This window comes from Podarcis gaigeae, assembly GCF_964106915.1.
Source record: "Podarcis gaigeae genome assembly, chromosome: 1".
In the NCBI taxonomy this organism is placed as follows: Eukaryota; Metazoa; Chordata; class Lepidosauria; order Squamata; family Lacertidae; genus Podarcis; species Podarcis gaigeae.
The window spans coordinates 57,059,511-57,084,246 of NC_139678.1; the positions used below are offsets into that span (position 1 = coordinate 57,059,511).

A 24,736-nucleotide genomic window follows, 5' to 3' on the forward strand; every position below is an offset into this window, starting at 1 on the left:
CCTGCCCCTGCTTCCGGAACATCAGCTGTTAGTGAAGCCTTTCTCCATGTTATGCATTGCTACATGAAGGAAAGTCACCACCACCAGTGCAAATTGTACATCTTACTCAACATCAGGAGTTACCTTGCACTGAGGGAGGAGGGGAATTAACATTATTTTAAGAAGCAGGAAATAACTTGTGACACTACTGTATGAGACCATTAAAATGCATTTTTATTACTAGGATGCAGCTAATTTCCTACTTGCTCGTTATTTCTTCAAGAAGTCCCAAAGTAAACCTAAATAGGTTTATCTAGAAAGTTGCAATGTCAACCACATCGTTCAGCAGCTAAAAAGTACATTTCAGTGAATAATCAAAAGAAGCCCATTTAAATGGCAGTGCTGGCCAACTTGCATGTATTGAGATGATCATACAAATAAAGGAAAATGATGCCTTAATAGTAGTTCGTGTGAAAAGTGGTGATCCAGAGAGATATCAAAATCATCTGGGCTCTGGTCAGAGAATTCATATTCTCTCTCTCTCTCTCTCTCACACACACACACACACACACACACACACACACACACTTAATGAGACACAAAATTAAGTGCATACAAAGAACTCCAAGATGAAAGCAACATTTTTAACTCCTACCAGGAAAACCTGGATCACAGAATCTCAAACTGAGGCTTCTCTCCATCCCTGAGAGATGACCAGATGAATCTAGACTTCTAATTCAAACAAATAGCCATAGAACTACCCTTTAGATTTTCAATGAATATTTTTGAGTTTTTCTATACTGTCCAACTAAGAAAATAGGGATCCTCAAGCACCATTCTGTCATCTTTTCAATGCGCTATCGAGGTTGGATATACAGTATGGCCTCAAATAACTGAAAACCACATACTCATGCAGTATGTATCAAAAGGAAAAATGCCTTTCACAAATGGAAGACAGCTTTCTGAAGAGACTAATTGCATATTTCCAGAACTCTTGGACATCTGACACAATAGCACACTGGAGATATTAATGCAATAGTTTAATTAATCACAACTTTAAACACAGACTTGTAGAGGCTAGATTTGGCAAACTTGTACATTCTACATAGCACTGCTTCATGGAGTGGGTATCAGGCCCACGTACAGTCCACCACTACAAGTAGAATGTATTTGTGATCAGCATACATACACTAACCATGAGATCAGTCCTCCCTTTTTTGAGGAAGACATATCATGCCTCTGGACCAATCAGACATGCCACACTAGGGACAAAGAGCAACACTGATCATGAGCTCACCACTGCAACAATGTACACAACTACACAACATAAATATTGTGCAAACTAATCCTTATTCAATCTTATTTCTACCACACATCAGACTTCCCTTCTTGTCTCTTCCAGAAGCACAGGAAAGTTTACATAAAATGTACCTAATACAATTGTTACACTTACTAGGACTTTGGGGCTGCTGGTCTTTAGAATGTCCTCCTTCATGGTGGCCATCATGTGTATTTGGGACATCAGTTGCATCTTCATCCTTCCCCGCAAAAGGCTCTTTTGAGGTAAAAGTACCATCATCTGTGTAATAATAGATAAATGAGTTGCATAATGGATAAATGAGTGACCTACCACCCATACTGTTTTCATTATGAATTCTTCGAACAACTTTGTGCATTCTTTCATTATATTACTGGAGCAGTACTCTAGTTTCTGCTATAATAGACTAACAAGGGCACTACTCTAGAATTTATCGGCACTATGTTAGAAGAAACATTTACAATATTCTTTTGTTTATGGCAGAAGTAAATTATCCTCATTGATAGTTGCTACTTTTTCACATCATGACTTAAATAGTAAATCCCAGTGATACCTGTATGATGAGGAAAACGTGACGAGATACCCGGACTGATAACATTGGGATCTGTCGTTGATCTGTCATTTGCAGAACCACTGCCGCCAATATTTTCATCTTCAGTAATGGGTGGCCGTTTTGTGAATCTCTCTCCATCAATATAGTGTGATCCATCAGGATTGTATATTTCTGTGGGAAAGAGGAAGTAAAGAATTAAACATAGCTGAACAGAGAAACATTTCTAGCAAGATAGCTGTCCTGTTGCAGTTCTATCTCCCATGTGGTAACTTACCACAAAACCTGTGCCTTCAACTACTTAGAGCCAAGTTCAAACCTTGTTTTAAGCAGCAGTGAGTGTCACACTTACATACTCCCATCTGTTCTACGAAGAGGCAACCAGTGTTTATTGTTATATCTGAATCGGGAACTCTGATTAGTTCAAACTAAACTATGGTTTTTTAAACAAGCCAGGATGATAAACTATGATTTGATTCTGGTTTGTTTTTAAAAAACAATTTAAGTTTAGACTAACCACAGTTTATCCTTCTTAGGCTTAATGATAAACTGCAGTTAATTAAAAAGAAGCAATGGGTGTTTCCAATCTCCTCATGGGCATGATACAGGAGAAGAGAGAAAGCTGGAGTGTACAAGCCTAAGGATTGTTTGCATAGTCCTAAACTGTGGTTAGCATTGTGCCCAAACTGGGCTAATGTCAAGATCCTGCCAAATGATGAGGAAAACCTTTCCACATATGCATATGTATAAGAAAACAAGTGGTTATACTCTCCTGACCACTTTTAGAATGTTTTATGTACAAAGTAGTTAGATGCACATTGTACAAGTCATCTCTTCTTCGCAAAACGTAGCCATTTTGTGGTTATGGTGCACACTCTGCCCTGTGGGAACTTTTTTGTACTATGAATTATGGCATGCACTGTCTATGCAACGGCATATGCTGCTAGGATAGTAAAATGTTTTCCAACAAAGTACAATACAGAAGGCCATGCACCTGCAGACTTCCCTATGGTGCTTACTTTTTGAAGGAGACTCATAAACCCAATCGGTTAGAAGGAGTATGTAGCAAAAATCCTTTGGAGAACAATTTGCTACGCTTGAACTATCCATGACAGATTATCATTTAAAGGATCTCAGGGGAAGAGGTGTTACACGCTCCTTCATTTTCCAGTTGTTCTGCTCGTTGTACAATGGCCAATCTAAATGTGCTTTGCTACAACTTGAAACTATTTCTTTCTAATCTTCAGTGCTTTTGATAGACAGTTTTGATAGTTATTTAGATATATTAAAACAATTATTGTGTCTCGTGAATATTACATTCAAGAACTGTCTGCCGCCTGTAACAATCAACTTCATTGTATCCTTGACAGGATAATCAGTATGTTTGATAAACTATCCAATACAGTGACTTATTCAAGTCTGACAATGTGTTCTGGATTCAACCAAGGCAGGCAGTGTGTGTTAAAATAAACATCCATCAAGGAAGAAGATGCACAAATGCTTCTTGTAATGTACCAAAAAGAACATGGAGATTAATGCATGTGCTTCAAAGCTCTAAGCCAAGAAATAGTCAGTGGGAGAGAGGTTAGAGGGCAGAAACACCTATACACACAAAGTTTTGCTGCAAGGTCTCACTTATTTAATTTGATAATAATATGGCTGATTTTTATCACCTCCGAATGATCTGATATGGCCTAATTCTAGCAGATAAATGGAAAACAAATAGTTTAAAAATCAGGCAGATGATTATACCATGAAGATTATACTAAATACCTATAGGAGGTTATTCTATTCTAAAATGTATACAAAACTCTATACATTTTCTGAATATGCTTTCTTATGGGCACATTAAAAGTTTGCAAAGGTTTGTTTCAGAGCCTGCAAAATATAGCTCAACACAAAGATGTATGAAATTCAGTTCTTACCTATTTTGCTATCTTCATCAGGCCAAATGGAGTATAACTTTATGACAGGGTCACAAACTATGTCCCTTGATTCTACAAAGGGGAGAGCAAAATATTATCTGGTTAATTTTTGTTAGAAGCAACAAAGGAAATGAGAACTGACACTAAAGCGGTGGCTATGCAACAGGTTTCAGCTGAGAACTCAACCATCCCATGGACAAAAGTAAGTCTTCCACACCTGTAGGTTTGGGGTCTTGAATTTCGAATTGGCATATATACTACATTCATTCATTCATTCACTGACTAAATTTATATCCCACTTTTCCTACCACAGAAGCTGACAAACAAGTAATAAAATGTATTTAATGTTTGATGTATTATAGTATTTTAATATTTTTTTGGAAGCCACCCAGATGGGCAGGGTATAAATAATAAATTATTATTATTATTATTATTATTATTATTATTATTATTATTATTATTATTATTATTTAAAACAATGCCAATACAAATGCAGATTGTAATCATGCTAAGCGCGAGTTTCTGTTAAAAAATAGAAGCTGAGATGCATAATTAGAACGTAAAGCAGATAAATCCTTAAAAACTTGACAGCAGTTCAAAATTTGCATGGCCTGCAACTGTTTGTGTGTATCAGAAGCATCATCTCCTTCCTAACTGCCCCACACACTCAAGAATGTTGTAGTTAGACCTTTCCTGGTTTTTAAGCCAGCATCATACGAAAATTTAATTTTGTGGGGAGGGACGGAGGGAGAGGACTCTCACTGTTCAGCCACATGTCAGCTTCTTAGGACATATCAGCCCCATCTGGACTGCAATGCAAATGTTTATTTCTCAGGACACTGAGATCCCACCCCAGTTGCCTACATCCACCAGACTTCATTAGCCAAATGTGATATGATGGCGACAGCTGTACACTGAGGCCTGAGCCATTTATTGAGGTTTGCCACAGTCATATATTAAGCAGTGGGTAGGGTCCAATTTTTAGAGCAATTTTTGTGGAGACGTACACCAAATGCATGAGGAGGCCTCTACATTTCTGATCTGCATACTGGTTTATTTGTTGCCTGCTGGAAATTGCAAAAAAGTGGGGAGGGGTTGGGCCGCAATATATGATGACTGGTTGAATATGTTCAACTTGGTGTGTCAGCAGTTATGCAGGCTTGCCAAAAAAATTTGTTTTTAGCATATGTCTCCTGCATATTCTGCTTTGTAAGCTATAACATTTATTTCAACAAACTGAGATATAGCATGTGTGGCGGCAAAATCTCTGTTAGGAAGCATGTGAACAAACCCAAACATACCTGATGAATTGAAGCAATATGTATCATATTTGTCGGATATATTTGACGAAAGTACGTATATCCCAGTGTGGTTTGCTGCACAGAGCGCATAAGGGGTGTGTCGAGGAACTACAATTTTTTCTTCTATATAACCATATCTAGGAAAAAGAGGCATAAACATATTGATGCATCTAGGTATATAACCAATGTACACAGAATTATATACTACCACAAAGCATCTTTGAAGGAACCACATCAACCAAACTGAAGGAGCATCTTTCCCCCCATCATTCAGCCCAGACACTGAGATCTAGCTCTGAGGACATTCTGACAGTTCCCTCACTGCGAGAAGTGAAACTACACAGAACCAGATAGAGGGCCTTCTCTGTTAGGGGACATTCGGCACAGAAACATGTGTGTATACCTTTAAGAAGTTTCTGGGATTAATTGGCTGCAGCTGGCCATTGCTATAAAGGAAAAAAGCTGAGTTTTGTAGCCTGCCTGCAGGAATAACACCCACCAGAGTTTGTGTTTATTGTTTATTAATAAAGTCTTCGTTTTAGTTTGGGTTTTTACACCCATGACTCCTGGAGTCACTCTGTCCTCTGCCACCGGCTGGAAATCCTCCCCCAACATTCTCAGTAGTGGTGCCCACCCTGTGGAACGACCTCCCGTCAGATGTCAAGGAAATAAACAACTATTTGATGTTTAGAAGACATCTGAAGGCAGCCCTGTATGGGGAAGTTTTTAATGCTCAATGCTTTACTGTGGTTTTATAATTTGTTGGAAGGGGCTCAGAGTAGCTGAGGCAACTCAGTCTGATGGGCAGCATATAACTACTACTACTACTACTACTACTGTAGACTGACTCTGATTCTGTCCACATAATTGATGTATATGTGTATCTTTCCAACGTCTACTAGATCTTTTAAATGAATTATAGAACAATTATGGCACTATAGTACTGCAGTGGATTCAACCATTTGGGAAAATGCTTTGGAAGGTCCAAGTTAGAGTCCCAGAAACTCTGCTCTTCTACAGACAGCAGGTGTAGCAGCAGATGGGCATATTATTGTTATTCTTAATATTGCTATATTGAATATGTGTACATGACAATGGGTTCCAGATGTTTTGCTTTTGTTTTATTTTTTAAATAGAAATGCTCATTGTAGGAAATGGAAGGGACAATATTTGAGTAAGAAAGAACATGCAGGCATCTGACTCCATGTACTTCCGATATCTCTTGTTGAGAAACAGGGTTGAGAAACAGTGCTATCTGAAATTCTAGAAAGCAAACTGCACACATCTTAGACAGTACTGAGCTAGTCATAGGCAGGTAGCCGTGTTAGTCTGCTGTAGCTGAAACAAAATTAAAAAAAATTCCTTCCAATAGCACCTTAAAGGTAAAGGGACCCCTAACCATTAGGTCCAGTCATGACCGACTCTGGGGTTGTGGCGCTCTTCTCGCTTTATTGGCCGAGGGAGCCGGGGTACAGCTTCCAGGTCATGTGGCCAGCATGACAAAGCTGCTTCTGGCGAACCAGAGCAGCGCATGGAAACGCCGTTTACCTTCCTGCCGGAGCAGTACCTATTTATCTACTTGCACTTTGATGTGCTTTTGAACTGCTAGGTTGGCAGGAGCAGGGACCGAGCAACGGGAGCTCACCCCGTCGCGGGGATTCGAACCGCCGACCTTCTGATAGGCAAGTCCTAGGCTCTGTTGTTTAACCCACAGCGCCAATAGCACCTTAGAGACTAATAAGTTTGTCATGGGTATGAGCTTTTGTGTGCATGCACACTGTATCTGAAGAAATGTGCATGCACACAAAAGCTCCATACCCATAACAAACTTAGTTGGTCTCTAAGGTGCTACTGAAAGTACTGAGCTAGATAGACTAAAGGCTTGATTCATTATTAAGTGGCGTCATTGATTAATTGGATGTAACAATAATATAAATGATTTGTCAGGTGTGTACTGGTCATTAGGAATGACATTAGGACATTGGATTTGGAAAGGGAAGGAATTTTCCTGCAGCACAATTGGCAAGCCGACTGTCTTGGGGCATCTAAAGCTATTTGCTGTGCAAGCTGCTGTGTTCTGAATTCCAGGTGTCACTGTGGTGGGTGGGGATAAAATATTAAAGGGTGAATGGCCCCATATTTACACAAAGGGTTATACTAGGGAGCTATAAGCAATCTCTTTCCGGTCTGTGTTCCATTAACCCAGTCTCTATATTTTCCTAACTTACCAGCAGAAGAAACTGATGGGGTTATTGCAAAAAAGGGCAGAGCACAACAATGAAGGAGAAGCAAGGATGATGAAAAACATACCACGCTCTAAACTTTGCAAAGCTTCAATAAAATGTTGAAATGTAGCAATAATCTACACATGGAATGCTGGCTAAAATAAGTAACGTCCCCCTTGCTGTTCTGTACTGAGCATAGGGCTTTCCAGCATATATGGAACTCCATAAACTGATTCAATGAATGTTTCAGTGGAACATGTGGTTAATAAAATTATGTAACAAATGAAGGTTATTTTGCAGTACTATCCTGAGTTTCTAGTACATTTAGTACCGATTTCCTTTAAATCTTCCTTGCCAAAAAGGTTTATTAAAAGTTAATCAACATCTCTGCACCCCCCTCCTTTTAAAAATGGCTTTTGATTGGGGAGAGACAGCTAAGGACTCATCTACCCTTCCGCTTACTCTCTGTATAGAAAGCACAGGTCCTAAAGGTTTTCCATTTGAAACCTGCTGAATTGTAGGCAAGCATCAATCTGCGTAAAACCCAATCAGCGTTTGATCCAGTTCAGTGGGTTTTCCTTGGGGGGGAAGCAGAGGCACAAGCAGAAATTTGGACAGGCCCTAAGGTAGCCACTGCTGAAATTCTGGCTTGTATAGAATGCTGCTCTTCCATTTGTGCAACTATCACCCACTATCCATTTGTGCAACTATCACCCACAGTGTCCTTCAGCTCTCTATATTGGACAAACAGGCCAGACCTTACGCCAAAGAATAAACGGACATAAATCGGACATCAGGAATCACAAGACAGAGAAACCAGTAGGAGAACACTTCAATCTCCCAGGACATTCTATACAAGATCTCAAAGCAGCTGTTTTACTACAAAGGAATTTCAGAAATAGACTGGAAAGAGAAGCTGCTGAATTACAACTTATCACCAAACTTAAAACCATGGAGAAACCTGGCCTGAACAAAGACCTTGGATTCTTATCTCATTATACATGACAAAGCCATTTTTCACCTTTTCACCCCTTGCTTCTTCCTGTAAGACCTATTGCAGTCGTTAAGAGTCGTCAACAGGCTCATCACAGCTATCTGCCAATCACCCATTCCCACCAGCCTTCTGAGTAATACCCCTCCCCACCTTCTCACTATATAGAAGGGTCTGGAAACTTCTGTTTCAGTGTATCTGAAGAAGTGTGCATGCACACGAAAGCTCATACCAAGAACTGACTTAGTTGGTCTTTAAGGTGCTACTGGAAGGATTTTTTTTTGTTTTATCACCCACTAGTGCAACAGACTTCCCCACCCTTCTCTGTAGTCCACTGCACAACCTCAAAGAGAGGTTGTGTAGCAGCTAGCACTGATTTTGTGCAGAGACAGGAGAAGAATATAACGTCTTATTTCATGAATGGAATGCTGTTCATGCAGTGCTGGATACAACCCTCTGGTTCAGGATTGAGGTGCAGAAAATTACACTCCATTAATGTGATCCCTGTCAACCTGGGACTGATTTCCAAGTCAATGTGTGTAGAATCAGGCTGTTAAAGTGTTACTTCTTTTGTTCCGAGGTGTACAGTAAAGCCACTGTGCTATAGCAATGGCTTTTTAGTAACAGATCAACTCAAGCAGAAAGTGAAGCCCTTTTCAGATGAATGCACAGGGACACTGGCATTGTGGCACTAGTTTCCTGCAAAATATGACAGGGCTTCTCTAATGGTTTGCCTTAAAACCTGTAGAAATTCCCTGCCCCACAAAAGGTGCAGAAGCTCTGATTCCCCCCCCCCCCACACACACCTGACCAGTCTCTTCTTGTTTCACCCTACACCCTTTCATTATGACCTGAATTAGGATCTTCCTTAGGCACTCATTGCATTAAATATTCAGAAATCATCTCCCATAAACTAGCAAGGCTTAAGGTAATATCATGCAACACACAGTTTCGGGAGCCTTTTCCCTTCCAGTTGTGGAACTTGAACACAACAGTTAGGTCCCAGTTTCCTCACTGAGCCACGGTCCGGGCCGTAGAAACATGAGTAATTCTTGATCATAATTATTTCCACTGTACTATTAAGGTCACTGAATTGCAAAACATTGGCAAAACATGCTGTTGCCAATGTGAGTCCAACAACACTATCTACCAAACCAGAACCTGTTTCTTCAGAGCCAATGCATGTCTGATGTGACAGAGTTGCCAGGGTTGTTAGCATGGTATGTACAAAGCAACCCTGAACCGTCTCATCCTCTGTAACAAGCCTAGGCACCATACTAATCTTTTAAACCCCTTGCATAAGAAAATACATCATAATATGGGATATTCAGCTGTCCATTATGGAAAGAATCTCTCCGTTTTGAAAGTTTTGAAATTTAGAAGGATCTTTAAGGTTCCATCTCATCCTTACTACATGTGGCAGTGATCTAAGAGAACATGTGTTCTGTTCGAATACTTTAAATATAGGAAAAAAATATCTACTGGGTAGATAGTCTCACTATTGCCATTACTGCAAGAAGGCACACAATCCCGGCCCTATCTAGAGTTGCAATAACCTTTCCAGAGCCCCTTGGGAAGGATGGGCTAAAAATAAAAAGGAATTAGTTAAATCATTTTTTGCTCCTTGGGCAGGATTCAACTAATGAGTCCTGCTAGCAGAAGTCTGCACGAGGGCTTACACAACAGGGCTTTCCCCCACACCTCCCAGCTTGGGATGGTGGGTGGGAGAAAGCCAGAACACTGCATTAAAAAAGAAGAAGAAGAATTTTGCCAATTGCGCCTGAAGAGACTTTTCTATAACTTCATTGACCATTATTTTGGATAAGACGGTTCCTTCATATTTTTCTACTATAATTCTATTTATCCCATTAATTTATATCCCATACCCTGCAAAAAGGAATAATAATGCAATTCAGGCCCTTAGGGAAAACAAGACTGTGAAGACCTTTTGCTAATGCTTCCTAGAGACTATGCAACTATTAATAACTCTGCTTGACATTTATTCCATACACAGTTAAATATTTTTGAACAATTGCACCATCAGAAACTAAGTAATCTAATTACTTACCATGCTAATTAGGCTGATTACTTTCCATACCAATGAATTTGCCTTTACTCCACGTATTTTGAAAGTACTCTTACACAAGTCCAAGCACTGTGTAGCTCACAAACCAGCAATAAAACTCACATCATAAAGATGCAAAGGCAATGCAGTTAAACCTTTTGACAGAATGGACTTAGGAGTACTTAGGTGGTTGTGTTATAGACAAGAAGGTGGTGCTTTATCAATTTGCTTTCCCTCAGTTGCATGTTCATAAAATTTAATTATTAGTATTGGTGCCACACACACAGCCTAAGCTAATTTAATATGTTAAGTTAATGAGGCATATGTTGCCCTTAGGCTGCGGTTCTGCTTCCATGTAGTTGCCCAAGGTAAGTCACAATTCCTTCCAGACAACCCAACTGCCAGATCAATGTGATAGCTGCCCTGTGGCACGTACATCTCTGCAGGTGGGCAGGAATGTTGGTAAATATTTATTGTACTTATATGCAATGCTGATGATGATATCTGGCACAGCAAAGTGACTAACAGGGTAATTAGCAGCAGGAGATGGGAAGTCTCGCTCAAATCTTGCCTTGGCTGGGTACTGCCTAGGTGGCCTCAAGGCAAACAAAACATCATTCTCTCAGTCTCTCCATCTGACATGGGGTAATGCTACATTAATCCCGCATCTTACGTGCATCTGACCTGTGCAATTTCAGCCATATGCAGTTGAAGGCAGGCTGATTGAAATTGCACAAGTCCCCAAGAAGGGGGAAGAGAGCTTAAAAGCTATTTTCATGCTGAGTCTGCTTGGAGTTATGGAGTGCAAAAAGAGCTCTTAAGCTCTCCACCTTGCTTGCTGGGCCACACCTGCTCGGCACGCTATGGGATGCACAGTGAGATCTGGCAGGAGCATCCCTAGCCTTCTGGAACCATTGCACTGAGCAGGCATTGCCCCACAAGCACAGCCGAGTGCTTAAAAGCTCTTTTCAGGCTGGGTAAGCCAAGTGGACCTGGTGCAAAAAGAACTTTTAAGTGTTCCACCTGGCTTGCTGGGCAAGGCCCTCTCAGCACACCAGCTCTGAGAGTGCTGGAGATATTCTCTCTCTCCCCCTCACCTGCTTGCCGTGGGGCAGCTCCAAGTGTTTGACTATACACAATTTTCACATATGCTGGTAGATGTAACCCCTGGGGCTGAATGAAAGATGTGGGCTTACTATGCTGTTCTATTTTACAGTCTTGTTCTAAGGTAGGGGGTGGGGAACCGGTGTCGCTCCAGATGTTACTGGACTTCAATTCCCAAAAACAAACTATCCAAAGCTTTTTGAAAGTACACCTGTAGATTTCCTACCTGCAGGTTTCAAATCCTTGGTCATAAGCTTTCTGCATCTGGTCCCATGTTGGAAGGGTGCTGTTGAGAGCTTTACAAAGCTCAATGGCCTCTTCTCTTGAAAGGCTATAACGGCGGTTTTTCTCAACGTGGAAAACACCTGCATATCTGCAACTTATATTCAAATCTGTGAATTAGAGAAAAACATAGAAGTGATTACACAATGACACTGGCCATTACATTTTAAATACCATATCAGATGTTTGGCTATTTCAAAATCCTAGTAAAAAATTTATTGGCATTGCCGAACCATTTATTTAACCAAAAGCACTTTAAGCAAACCATACAATTCTGGAAGGAGCAGAGGAGATTTTACGTTTTTGACCTTACACTCAAGACGTATCTCAGAATTTGGTGGGCAGCACTGCACAAAAGGGCCTTGGAAATGATAAGTAGTTCTTTCATGTTACAAATGAAGTTTTCCATGACAGGAGCATGTTGGAGTTAGTTTCCTCTTGATAATACCTTCTATATAATCTGAAACATATCTATTTACATTAGCATAAACCTTCTCTAAGGACTGGCATTGGTTCAAAATGCTTTTTTTTTTGCGTCAGAAAAAATTGCTGAACAGAACATGTCAAGAGGAGAGGAAATGTTCAAGGTTCGTATCTACATTCAAGTTTGAAATAAGTATTAGTTTGAAATGTAAAGGTGGGTCTTGAGGATTTTGTAAGCATGGAATGCTCACTATTTAATGAGGAGAACTAGCACTTGCAAAGGATACATTTTCCACAAGCAGAATCTCAACTGTGCTTGGATTCCAACACAGGAGCTAGTGGGGCATTCTTACCCAACATTCTTTATGTTTATTTTTTCCCCTTTCGAAGGCAACACTGGCCTTGTCAAGTGTACCAAGGAATAAATAAATGCATAAATCTCTACTTGTGCTTCACCAATTAGTAAAGTCACAATTAGTAAAGACTAGTCCATGTGCCAAATTTGCAGTTGTCCACAACTTTTGTCAAGCATTCCTTTAACTGGAATTCTGCAAAGTGTTGCTGCCCAGTTTGCAAGTGGCATAAACCAGTCATAGTATGAGGGAGAGGAACTCAGATTCACACACACACACACACACACACACACACACACACACACACTTTCCCTCTCCCTCTCTCTGGAAGGTTTTTCAAAATCATGGCTTAATTCCTGACTACATTCTCAGTATTAATACTACAGCTCTTCTCCAATAATTTGGCTTTACATCAAATAAACCATTGTGTCAGAAAATATTGTGCAATCAAACATACAGGAGGTAAATGGTGTCCTTCTAAGGCCCTTAGCACCATCCTAAATATTCTCCTTCCCTAATAAGAAAGACAGACTATAGCAGAGGTTGTTGCTGTTTAGTCATTTAGTCGTGTCCGACTCTTTGTGACCCCATGGACCAGAGCACACCAGGCACTCCTATCTTCCACTGCCTCCCGCAGTTTGATCAAACTCATGCTGGTAGCTTTGAGAACACTGTCCAACCATCTCGTCCTCTGTCATCCCCTTCTCCTTGTGCTCTCCATCTTGCATGCTTTCCCAACATCAGGGTCTTTTCCAGGGAGTCTTCTCTTCTCATGAGGTGGCCAAAGTATTTGAGCCTCAGCTTCAGGATCTGTCCTTCCTGTGAGCACTCAGGGCTGATTTCCTGAAGAATTGAGAGGTTTGATTGATCTTCTTGCAGTCCATGGGACTCTCAAGAGTCTCCTCCAACACCATAATTCAAGAGCATCAATTCTTCGGCGATCAGTCTTCTTTATGGTTCAGCTCTCACTTCCATACATCACTACTGGGAAAACCATAGCTTTAACTATACTATACGGACCTTTGTTGGCAAGGTGATGTCTCTGCTTTAGCAGAGGTAGTGAGCGGGTAATGCTTCTCACAGCATGGAAATATCACCTGCTAATGTCTGCAGATAAAGCTGCTGTTAAGGAGATAAGAGTAGGAGCCAGTGGAAATCCTAAAGGAAGTCCTCTCAATTGTGATCTGAGAGAAGTGCCCTTAAATGGTGTCCTTGCTGATCCATTAAGCACGATAGACTCGTGTTGCCTAAGTGTTCCATCCCATTTGCAATGCAATCAGAAATTGGGCCCCAGCTTTTTTCTTCTCCCTTTGTCCTTCATAGCTGGCAGGCACTGGCATGGCAATGTTGTTTTCCTGACACCATGTGATGTTCCATAGCTGGAAGCCAATATTGTTTAATAATGGCTCTTAAGAGAGGCAAAACTCGCACAACAAGCTGTAATTGTCCTAATCATTAATCTCGGCCAGCCCATAAGACTTTGGTGATTCAACATGAAACCATGAAATGCCCCTGAGCATGTTTCACATTTTAAAGAGCATGGAGATCGTTAACCCACAAGCACAAGCCTTCATAGCCAAGCTTTTGCCTGTCTTCTTTTTCTTCTATCTGCCTTGTATCCTGTAACCTCTGCAGCAGAACGCCCTGTAAGATCATTGCTAGTCAGCTGTAGGCTCCACAGCTGATAAAGAAGGGGAACTGGGCAAAGTGGTGGCAACAATCCCTTACAAAGAATGAAGCAGGGATTTTGCTGCACTTCCTACTGAGGGTCCATCTGAATTGGAAGTGAAATTTGCAACGGATTCACATTTCAGTCCTAACACAGAGCAAAAGCTTTTAGCTCTGAGGACAGTAGCAACAAAACTCTACGTCCACCAGATGGTTGAAGTCAGGCCGCAACTCTAGTTTTTCTCAGGAACAATTATCCCTCTGGCCTCCATGAGCCACATTCCTTGTTCTTCTCCCTCCGTGTTTCTGATGCCTGCTGGCAACTACTGTGGCAGGATATGACAGAAGCAAGATGGAGAATTATCAGTGATTCTGCCCTCACCTAAAGAAGGAACCTGCCTTCCATTAGCTCCTTCCCTACACAGATTTGAAAAGCCCCACTCCTGGCAGAAGCAGGAAACAATTGGGTCTTTGTTTCCACCTGACCTGCTTCCAACCACATCTCCAATGGCTTGAAATTGCAAGCTGTATAGGAAAAATGGCTGCTGGGGAGATGGTTAAGCAACCCTATAAATGCTACTACAATAAGCTTCCCAATGGCCACTATTTTTTTTATTTTTTTAAATACATTTTTATTGATTTTTTTTAAACATATCAGTTCCAACAGTCATACAACATATCTTCTCATCTTATACAATATTTTAGACTTCTGTCAACACCTCTGATGATTTTCCATTCTTTGTCACTTGGCCATTATTTTTCTTCAGGAAAAGCTGCAGTTTAGGCTGAATTATACACATTTGAATCCTTTCCAAGTGACTGTCTCTCTTCCAGAGAGATTTCTGTGCCTTGTTTTAAAGACACTTCCCATATGATGATACTCTAAATGGATATCACCTTCCATGTGGGAAAATGGTGTCTAGTTTATGTAAAGCAACATGTTTAAGGCCTCCTTTTCATCATGGGTAAGGGACAATGGCCTGAAGCCACTGCATACAGTGAATGCAGACGTGGGGGAACAGATACAGTACACCCAACTTTCCCACAAAGAAGTGATATTTGTTTAGGAAATTGCCATGAGGCTTTCAGAAACCAAGGGCTCAAATGTAAGAGCCGAAGAGTCTTTTTCATCCCTGCTAACATAACCACACAGAGCTAATCATTCACAAGAGCCTGGCTTTGCATCCGTTACTTGAAATAAGTATATGCAAACACTGCTTCTCTATGACGAATGTTGAATGTTAATAATAATGAGGGTTATTTTTCCCTCTGTGTTTTCTTTCCTTTTTAAGTACAGAACCAGCAGTTTTCACACTCAGACAGGCTACCATTTTATATTTTTAAACTTAGTGCACCATGTAATTAAGAGATGTGTAGGCACATCAAAGTGACTGCAGCAGCAAAGTATTTGCAGAAATCTTGCTTTGCTTCATGGAAAAAAAGGCAAAGAGAACTAGTATTTAAGCATGCAAAACTGCAGATGGTTGCCATGGGGACCAGGAAGTGCTCATCTAACTTTGGGATTTTCGTTTCTGGTTTCTGCGGTTCAGAGCAGAATGTTTGAGACATGGGCAGGATGTGAGAAGTGGAGCCTGTAAGCTCCAATAATATTAGGGTTTTGATGGCGCAAAACATAGTTCTTCTATATGTTTGACATGAATTCAGATTTAAGCTGTTGTGCTGTGTTATTTGTCCCTGAATATGAGCACCAATAGGCATTTTATGGATTAGTATCTTGTAAAGCTTCTGTACAACCAAGCATGAGCTAAATTATCTTTTCAGTCTGTTGAATTCTGAGGTGGGGAACATGTAGCCCTCCCAGGTGCTGTTGAGAACTCCCATGAACCTCAGCCAATATGGCAAATAATCAAAGAAGATATGGTTGGAGAAAAATAACATCCATCTCTGTTCTAAACCATTTGCATTTAGTTATGCTGCTTTCTGAATCTATATATATCTGGAAATGGAACTAAGTTAACATGGAGTTCCACAGGTTGTTTCCTTATCAGACAGCATGGCTAAGTTCCCATTGCAGTTCCTATGTCAAATTACAGCATGCCCACTAGACGCATCTCCCACAAACTGTCTAATTGTATTGTTACATGTGCTTCGCCTCTCTGAATTGTACTAAGTTTGGCTGGTTTTTCTTTCCTTTCAGAGGTTGAGCTTTGGTGGAGGCGCAGCTTATCTACCACAAACAGCAAAATCTATTGCCCTTTGTCAGTTCTGCAGAATGAGGCAGTCCCCAAAAGGGTGCTTTCCAGAGTTCAAGGCTGGTCCTCTCTCTCTGCCCCACTCAAAACTGCAATTTGTGTTTCTGTTTCAGGGAGAGTGGGGGAGAAAGACTTGCTTTCTGCTAAAACTGGCTCTCACATTTCAGAGAGGTACGATATCTATTTCCTAGCCATTTTAGGGCATTTACCAGTAAAAGTCTTTAACAACAGATGTGCCTGGCAACTTGGAACATTTATAGTAATTCTGGCCACTCATTAACCTTCCTGTCCCAAACTTCAGGCTCCTTGAAAGTATTTATCACACCCACACAACTGCTTTTCAAACACACCTTGTTCACGAACCTTAGTTTGGTCGCTCATATTTGTATGTGCAGTATGTATATGTTAAATCAGATTCATTACAATAATTGTGTCTTCTTCATTACCATTTATTTGGGCTACAGATAAAACCAAGCTGCAGTGTGAAGCTTTGAAAAACCCAATGGCTTCTTGATGAATTATGTCTGATTTCACAGCACATAAATACAAGGAAAATATGCATTGAGTAGTATGAAATTCATCTCAGATCCAACTTTGATTAATGTTTACATTTTTCTCTAATCTGGTTTCCGTTTCCTGACTCAGATATGCCAGATGGTCTAATATAATCACTATCAGGAGAAAAGTCATTGGGTGCAACACAAAGGAAGTTTACCAATCCCAAATTTCATTGAAGTAAAATTATTGTGCTTTAAAGTGGGTGGAACTGCATGCTTTAGTTCCAGTGACTACAGTGGCCAGGCCTACACAACCTAGTAAAAAATTTCTTTCTTGCATTCTTAATATATGAACAACCGGGGCCATTCCACCCCCCTTTTTTTTACAATGCATTGGCAAAAGGAAGGTCACATCTTTTTAATTTATTTACACCCCACTGTTGAAAGACATCAAAATAGAAATTCAGCATTATACACAATACTGAGCAATACCATTCCAGGTCTTTTACTTTTCTGCCTGGTTCTCAATAAAACACTCTAAACACAAAGCAGGATTGCTCTTTACAATGCAAGCTGAGCTTCACAACTACTTCTGGCAATGCTTAGCAATTAAAACAAACATCCCATGGTGACTAAAGAATAACTATTTCCCAATATTTCAGTTGCTCTATTGAAGCTGAACAAAAATCGGGTTTCTAAAGGTGAGCTTGTCCCCAAAGACATCATCCATGAACCAGCTTGAGACCATTGCATTACTTTATATTTTACTTTAGGAAGATATATTTTGTTTTCAAATGTATTGTTTGTTTCAAGAGGGTGACAGCATCTCTTTACCAAAAAAGATTGGCTAGCAACAAGTGTGGCATTTAAAACTTAATAAGATACCGTAGAGAGATTCCACAAATGTCACAGAAATATGAATTGGCAAGCGTATTTAGGATTAGATGTTCCACTGGATAATGGCTACAGACAACTATGAGTAATAAAGTAGTACCACAGACAGGATGACTGGTGACATGGAGATACGTCTGAGTAAAATTCCACAGGGTGTTGCGTGGGGTGCAGTCTTCCCATTTAGCTTCTTAGCTTGTTGAGAAAGTCACCTCAAGCGACTTGCATTTCTTGAGTATATCTGCTTTGTTTGTCACCCATTGTGGTTTGTTTAAGTTGAGCATGATTATTCCATCTACATGGAGGATGATTTATTATCCGTGGACAATAAGCACAAGTGGTATAAACCATGGCATTTAAATATTAAAGCATTAATATCCACATTTTGCCCCATGCCTAGACCAATGCTGAAGTATATGCTGAAGTGTCTCAAAAAAAATTTACACATCACTTGGGAAGACAGACAAACTAATGCCAGTGTACTGGAAGAAGCAAAGATCACCAGTGTTGAAGCAATGATTCTTCAACATCAACTTCATTGGACTGGTCATGTTGTTCAGATGCCTGATTATCGTCTTCCAAAGCAACTACCGGTACTCTATTCTGAACTTAAAAATGGAAAGCATAATGCTGGTGGTCAACAAAAAAGGTTTAAAGTATCTCTCAAAGCAAATCTTTAAAAATGAAGTATAAACACTGATAACTGGGAAACACTGGGCCTGCGAGCGCTCCAATTGGAGAACAGCCTTTACCAAAGGTGTCATGGGCTTTGAAGACGCGCAAACTCTGTTTTCTGGTTGCTGGTGAGGCTTGAGCCTGTGCCTGAGAATGTACCAAATTCCCAGCAGTTGTACACTGGATAACAATAAGATGGCCAACTTGCCTTTCAGAAAAACTTGTCTGCCTGCTATTACTTGCCACTGAGGTGTCACTAATAAAAAGCATTTTTGGATTTTTTACTTTTACACGCAAACTCAGGATGAAAGGAAGAAACATGCTAAGAGGAAGGCACATTTGGCAAACCCTCACCGTGATCAACTCCCACCCAGAAACCTATGTCCTCACTGAATTGGACTCCACAGTCATTTATGGAGTCACTGTTAAGACCGAGTTTATGGAAGACAATCTTACTCTGGTATGAGTGATCGCCAAAGAAGACGATATCAGCGAAGACTTCAACAGCAGACTTAGGCTAAGAGAGACTGATTTGCTGAAGGGCACCAGTAAGCTCTACTTCCTGTAAGCAACGTCCAATTCTTTGTCCACTAGCAATTTCAAAGAGAATGGCGTCATGAATCAAACCACAGAGTGATGTACATGCCAGCTGAGTGTAGCGGTTAGACTGGCAATATATGCTCAGAGACAAATCACCACTAGGCCATGAAACTCACTGTATGACACTGGGTCATACACTTGTGACTCAGGCTAACCTAAAGAATGGAGAAACTACATGTGCTAGCCTTGACCAGCATGGTACCAACTCTCACCAGTAACATCCAGTAACCCTTGCAGGTTGGGGTTTATGGAGTTGTACTCTAAAGTTACCAAGTTAGCAAAAGCTGATGTATGCCACCTTGATGGCAATGACAATTTATTTAATTTGTACACTGCCCTTCATCCTAAGATCACAGGGCAGGTCACAACAGAAAAATACAAAATGAGAACACAAAATACACAAAACAAAAATGAACAATAACTCCTCTCCCACAAAAATTATCTAAAAGGTCATAGAAAATCATAGTCATAGATTTTTATTTCCATAAAAATCAAACACTGATGAACCCCACACTGAAGAGTCCACGGGGCCAAAGAGCACTCCCCAAACATCACCCTCTGGAAACGACCATCCAAGTAGGACCAGAACCACCGCAAAGTGATGCCACCCACTGTCAGGGACTGGGCTGCAGGAATGGTGGAGACCGCCTTCCCAACCTAACCCTTCCAGGGAAGAGGAAGACAGTATAGATTCACAACAGTGGTTTGCGGGAGGTCACGGCTCAGAGGCAGGTGAGGGGAAAATTTGGGAAATAATGGGACAGGAGGAGGCAGAAGTAAAGCGGCAGCTGACTAACACGGTGTCATTAGAAAGCATCCCAGCCCCTCCATCTCCCAGAACCTGATGAGCCTTGAAAGTAGGAGAGCAAAAAGCTCAAAGACAGAGGGCACCCACAGAGGAAATGATGAGAATGACAAATAAGAAAATGGGAGAGACAGGGGGTGGAGATTCATCTGCTGTAGCAGCAGTCAAGATCCCGATTGATACAAGTGATTTTATCTTCAAAATGCTTTGCAAATGTGCCACAACAGCAGCAAGGATTCTCATTGCTAAGGGCTGGAAAACTCAAGATTTGCCCACACTGGAAGAATGGCAGATGCAACTGATGGACTATGTGGAACTGGATGAGATGACCGGCAGAATCCGAACCAGGGAGAAGAATTGGAGGAGGAGAACTGGAAGAAGTTTAAAGACTATCTACAAAAGCATTGTAAACTGTATGAATGTTAAGAAAAATGTAAGATCTGCAACATCAGGGCTCCAACAAATTAATAATTTATATGTGTAAAAGTTAATGTAATTGAAAAATAAGATAAATTGTGGATAAATGGTACTCTATAATTAACCTTTGACAAGAGAAATTTAAAAGATTAAATTTGAGATTTGAATATTGGGAAATTTTAATAGATAAATTAAATTAGGTTAATAATTTGCTGGTAAAACTTATGAGTTTAGAGAGTAGGAACAAGTGGCGTGAGGAAGTCCAAGGATGTTTATGAAATGAGGATATCTGAATTTGGTATGTTTTTTTATATATCTTTATTGTCAAACAAAAATTTAATAAATATTATAAAAAAAAACAAAACAAAATGCTTTGCAAACGAGTCACAGAGAGCTTGTGTCCTCGCCCAAAGTTCTGGAGAATACCAGGGAACCAAGCAGGCTCCACAAAGCAGGAGAGGGTGCTCAGGGGCGATCGTGTCAACAACCCAAGCCATTGTCTTGGGAAAGGAAACTCTTGCCACAACATATGGAGACATAGTTGCTGAGCACTGGGAACATGGAATGAGCAATGGAAAAAACCTTACAAAAATGGCATCAAAACTGCTGATCATGCTATGCTGGTTCCTCAAAGCTTCATACTTCTAAAAAGTGCTACTTAGCTGTATCTACCACAGAACATTCTGTGCACTGCAAAGTATTCTGGGGCATGTTTAATTTGTTTTCTGGTTGCTGGTGAGGCTTGAGCCTGTGCCTGAGAATGTACCAAATCCCCAGCAGTTGTACACTGGATAACAATAAGATGGCCAACTTGCCTTTCAGAAAAACTGGTCTGCCTGCCATTACTTGCCACTGAGGTGTCACCAATAAAAAACATTTGTGGATTTTTGGACATGTCTCCAACACCATTCTAAAGTTTTGTTGTTTTTGTTCTTACTTTTAGGGAACCCTTTTGATATCAGTTTGTCGGCAATGGAACCCCATGTGCATTCCGGAATGCTAGGGACAATATTCTAGGAGGGTGAGCACCATACCTCCTAGCAGCTATGCTCAGCAGAAATGGGCCAGCAATCCATTCCAGTGAAACTTGTGAACCCTGACTGACCTTTTCAATGAGGAACCAGGTAAGTTTCTGATGAAATCCAGAGTCTCCCAAGCAGTTTCCAAGCGAGTTATTTATATCATGGTTAGCACTTTGTAGTGCAGAAAAAGTGAGTCATATTTAATTCTGAAAGTAAGATCAGCCATCCTATGAAGGCCTTAGATTTTATCCTTTCTACTTTGTCATCGTATATTTCCTCTAAGTTTAGAGTGGCATACATTGTTCTTTTCCCTCCACTACGCCCCATTTTATTTTCAGAAGTTAGGAGACAGTGATGAGCTTAAATTCACCCACTGAGCTTCAAGGCTGAGCAAGGATTTGAACCCAGATCTCCCCATTCCTAATTCAATACTCTGACCACCAAACCACAATGGTTTACCTTGTATATGTATGTGCTTTCATAATGAGTAGAGCAGAGAGCAGGCAAAGTGGTTCTCTCCAGATACTGTACACTACAACTCAGCCAGCATGGCCAATAGCCTGGGGCGAAGGGCGTTGTGGTTCAAAACCATGCTGGCTGCCCCTGGATTAGACTGCCACAGAATCTAATCTGGCACATTAAATAGCTACATTAAATCAGCTTTATGGAAATGAAGTAAGGAACACTGAGCCAAGCAAATGGAGGCACATTGTGTAGCTACAAGTAGGAACAAGACATTGCTTTCATTTCCTCAGCAACAACCGCTTTCTCTTTTTCTTCCCTTCTCTTTTTTTTTATTGCTGCTAACAGGAGTTTGAAGTATGCTTAATCTGTATGACAACCGTTGTTGGGGTAAACACACCACCATCGTCCATACGGTGTCAAAACGCTGGCCAAACTCCCTTCCTTGCTATGCTAAACATTATGCGATTTACAATAGCTTCACCTCAAAATAGAACAAGAGTCTTTGGGCCGCATCAGAATATGGCACAGCTGTGCAGTTGCGGCAGATGTTGCAAAGGAAAACTGAAGAGCTCAGGCAGTGAAGTCACCGTTTGTCAATTTAGACAATGATCAGGCATGGCCTCTGGAGAAGTAGAGATCATTAAAAGCATAGCCAGGCACCAATGACCTTACTGGAAAGCAACTCACAGCACAGAGAAGCTTTGGTGTAATCCCAGTTACTATGCAAGGGGGGGGGGGGTCACAGATTTTAACCTCTTCTGGCACTCTTCTAAGAATTCAGCTGAAGCCACTTAAGGGAAATGCAAGCTGGGGGAATACTGAAATTTATATGTGAACAATTGTTTTAGATTAAAACAAAACAAAAGCAAAACAAAGCATACTCATTTGGGCTATGTAGCCAGAAGGAAGTCCATGAATAATCATATTAAGCCATAGCACAGCCTTCTGCCAAAAGCAGACAATGTGAAGTGAGCAGCCTTTTTTGCATTCAAAAGGTCCATGATGCAATTACTGTTCATGCTATTGGCCAAGCATCTTTGCACAATAGATTTAAAAAGCACTGTGAAAAACTATAAATAACTTTTAACTGAAATAAAAGGCAACACTCATTCATATTCAGAAGTAAAATGCGTTGTTAAATGCTTCCATCAGAGTTCCACAGAGCTATCCAATACGGACTGTTTTGTTTCTAAACAGTCTTAAACGGAAAGTTCATTAGAGAAGAAAAAACAGACAGTAGCCAAGTACAAGGAGGAAAGAAAAAGCACTCACTGAACGCTAAACCATCTGTTGACTTCACTAAAAGCTTTTGTATCAGAAACGGCAGCAAAGGGGAGGTTTTAGCTTTAGATGACTTTTAAACATCTTGAATACCAGCCAGTTAATACAAACGCACATGACGTCCACTAGCAACCTTGACAAAAAGGATGAAACAGACTAGACTATGCCTGAAAAAGGAAAGAAGTCAAGCCCCAGAAACTACTGACGGGAGGAGAATGTGGTTTAAAAATAAAACTGGATTAAACAAATTCGTGGAAGAATTCATGGTGCCTCCACGTGTCCTGATAAGCTGCTCACTTTCATAGCAATGCTTGCATAGGACCATCAAACCTCCCTGGAGGGCATGTAAAGAGAAAAGAGAGCTGTGGAGAATCTGAAAATAGTGACAGAACAGTTAGGTGTATGTGAAAGCTTGGTTCAGTCAAAAAGACCAAACTATGGCACAGCCATAACGGACTTCAAGCTCACTCCATTCAGCCCTTTTCACATTAATTGTAAAGGTACCCTATGCTTGGAAAGACTCAAACCTTATTTCTTGGGACTCAACAGAATCTTTATATGGCATTGTTTATGAGCTTTTGATAGAACACAGTTAATTGGAAGAATTGAAGGGAAAATGTTACTTTGAAGATGATGAGAACAAATGATTCATTCCAAATAACATCCACAGCAAAGTTTGTGGTTAGGTTTGTTTCCTTCTCAGTTTAGTCTTTTGGTTACTCAGACTGCTTCAGTTACTCTTCTTCCCAGACTGGGTTGGTTTTACAGTTAGGTCTCTCCTCATTCTCTTTCTTGTTAGATCTAGGATTCTCACAGAACCTTCAAATTTGCACCTTCACCCCTGAACTAGCTGAGCATCGTTTTAGCTGCACTTGCCTATACCTGACCAATCCACTACCACCCATTTGTCAAGCCTTTCCCCTTGTCAAGACAAAGTCAAGGAGTGGCTGCACCAAACCCAGACCTGCAGGGTAAACTGCAGTTGTGTTGTTGCAAACCCACAGGAATGGAAAATACTTTTTTAAACTCTTCCTCCGTGCTCACAGTCCTTCGATGATCTCTCTGACTATCTTCAGCTTAAGCCAGAAATTCAGTTCTCTCAGACTATACTGCCAGGTATTTCCCAACTTCAGTAGCCTCCTGCCTTCCATCATATTCTGCCTTTTCTCCTGTATTCTTCATATTTAGCCTTTTCACCCAGCTCCTTCTTCTATTCCACTGCATTTCCTAGTCTCATTTTCTCTGAACAGTGGTAGAACTGGCCTTTTTATTTGCCAACCTGCCCTTCTAACGATCAAATTTGAATGGCACAGCACTCTCCCTCTCATCAGACCACTTTTCCAATCCAGTAAGTTCCCAAAAAATTCGCCTAGCAATCCAATCAGAAGAATTTTTTTACAGCCCACTACTTCTGTATAAGAAGAACCCATCTCTTCGCAGTCTGGTCTTACACAACTAACTGCCAGCTGCCAACCACCTACTTAATATTACAAGCTTAACCCTTCGCATAACTCCACATACACAGCAACTGTTCCATGTTGTATATAAAACAAACCCTGTCCCGGTAAATGTATTTCTCCATATAGCCCATTAGCAATACAACCAGGAAAAGGTGGGGCATCACCAGGAACATCATCTTCTCCTGTGCTTGTTCCTTCGCCAGGCACCTTAATAACACTTTGCCAG

General features: G+C 40.7%; 1 protein-coding gene across 25 annotated transcripts in view; it reads right to left on the reverse strand.

Moving 5' to 3' along the window:
* CD44 (CD44 molecule (IN blood group)) overlaps positions 1–24,736 on the reverse strand; it is a 77,724-nt gene that overhangs the window by 34,158 nt on the left and 18,830 nt on the right. For all 25 annotated transcript variants that reach the window (XM_083749664.1, XM_083749643.1, XM_083749659.1 and 22 more), the window contains exons 2-6: positions 11,685–11,850; positions 5,074–5,210; positions 3,773–3,844; positions 1,851–2,021; positions 1,433–1,558 (exon numbers count right to left, since the gene is read on the reverse strand). In XM_083749664.1, the coding sequence (XP_083605790.1) occupies positions 1,433–1,558; positions 1,851–2,021; positions 3,773–3,844; positions 5,074–5,210; positions 11,685–11,850 (672 nt within the window). The remainder of the gene's footprint in view (positions 1–1,432; positions 1,559–1,850; positions 2,022–3,772; positions 3,845–5,073; positions 5,211–11,684; positions 11,851–24,736) is intronic.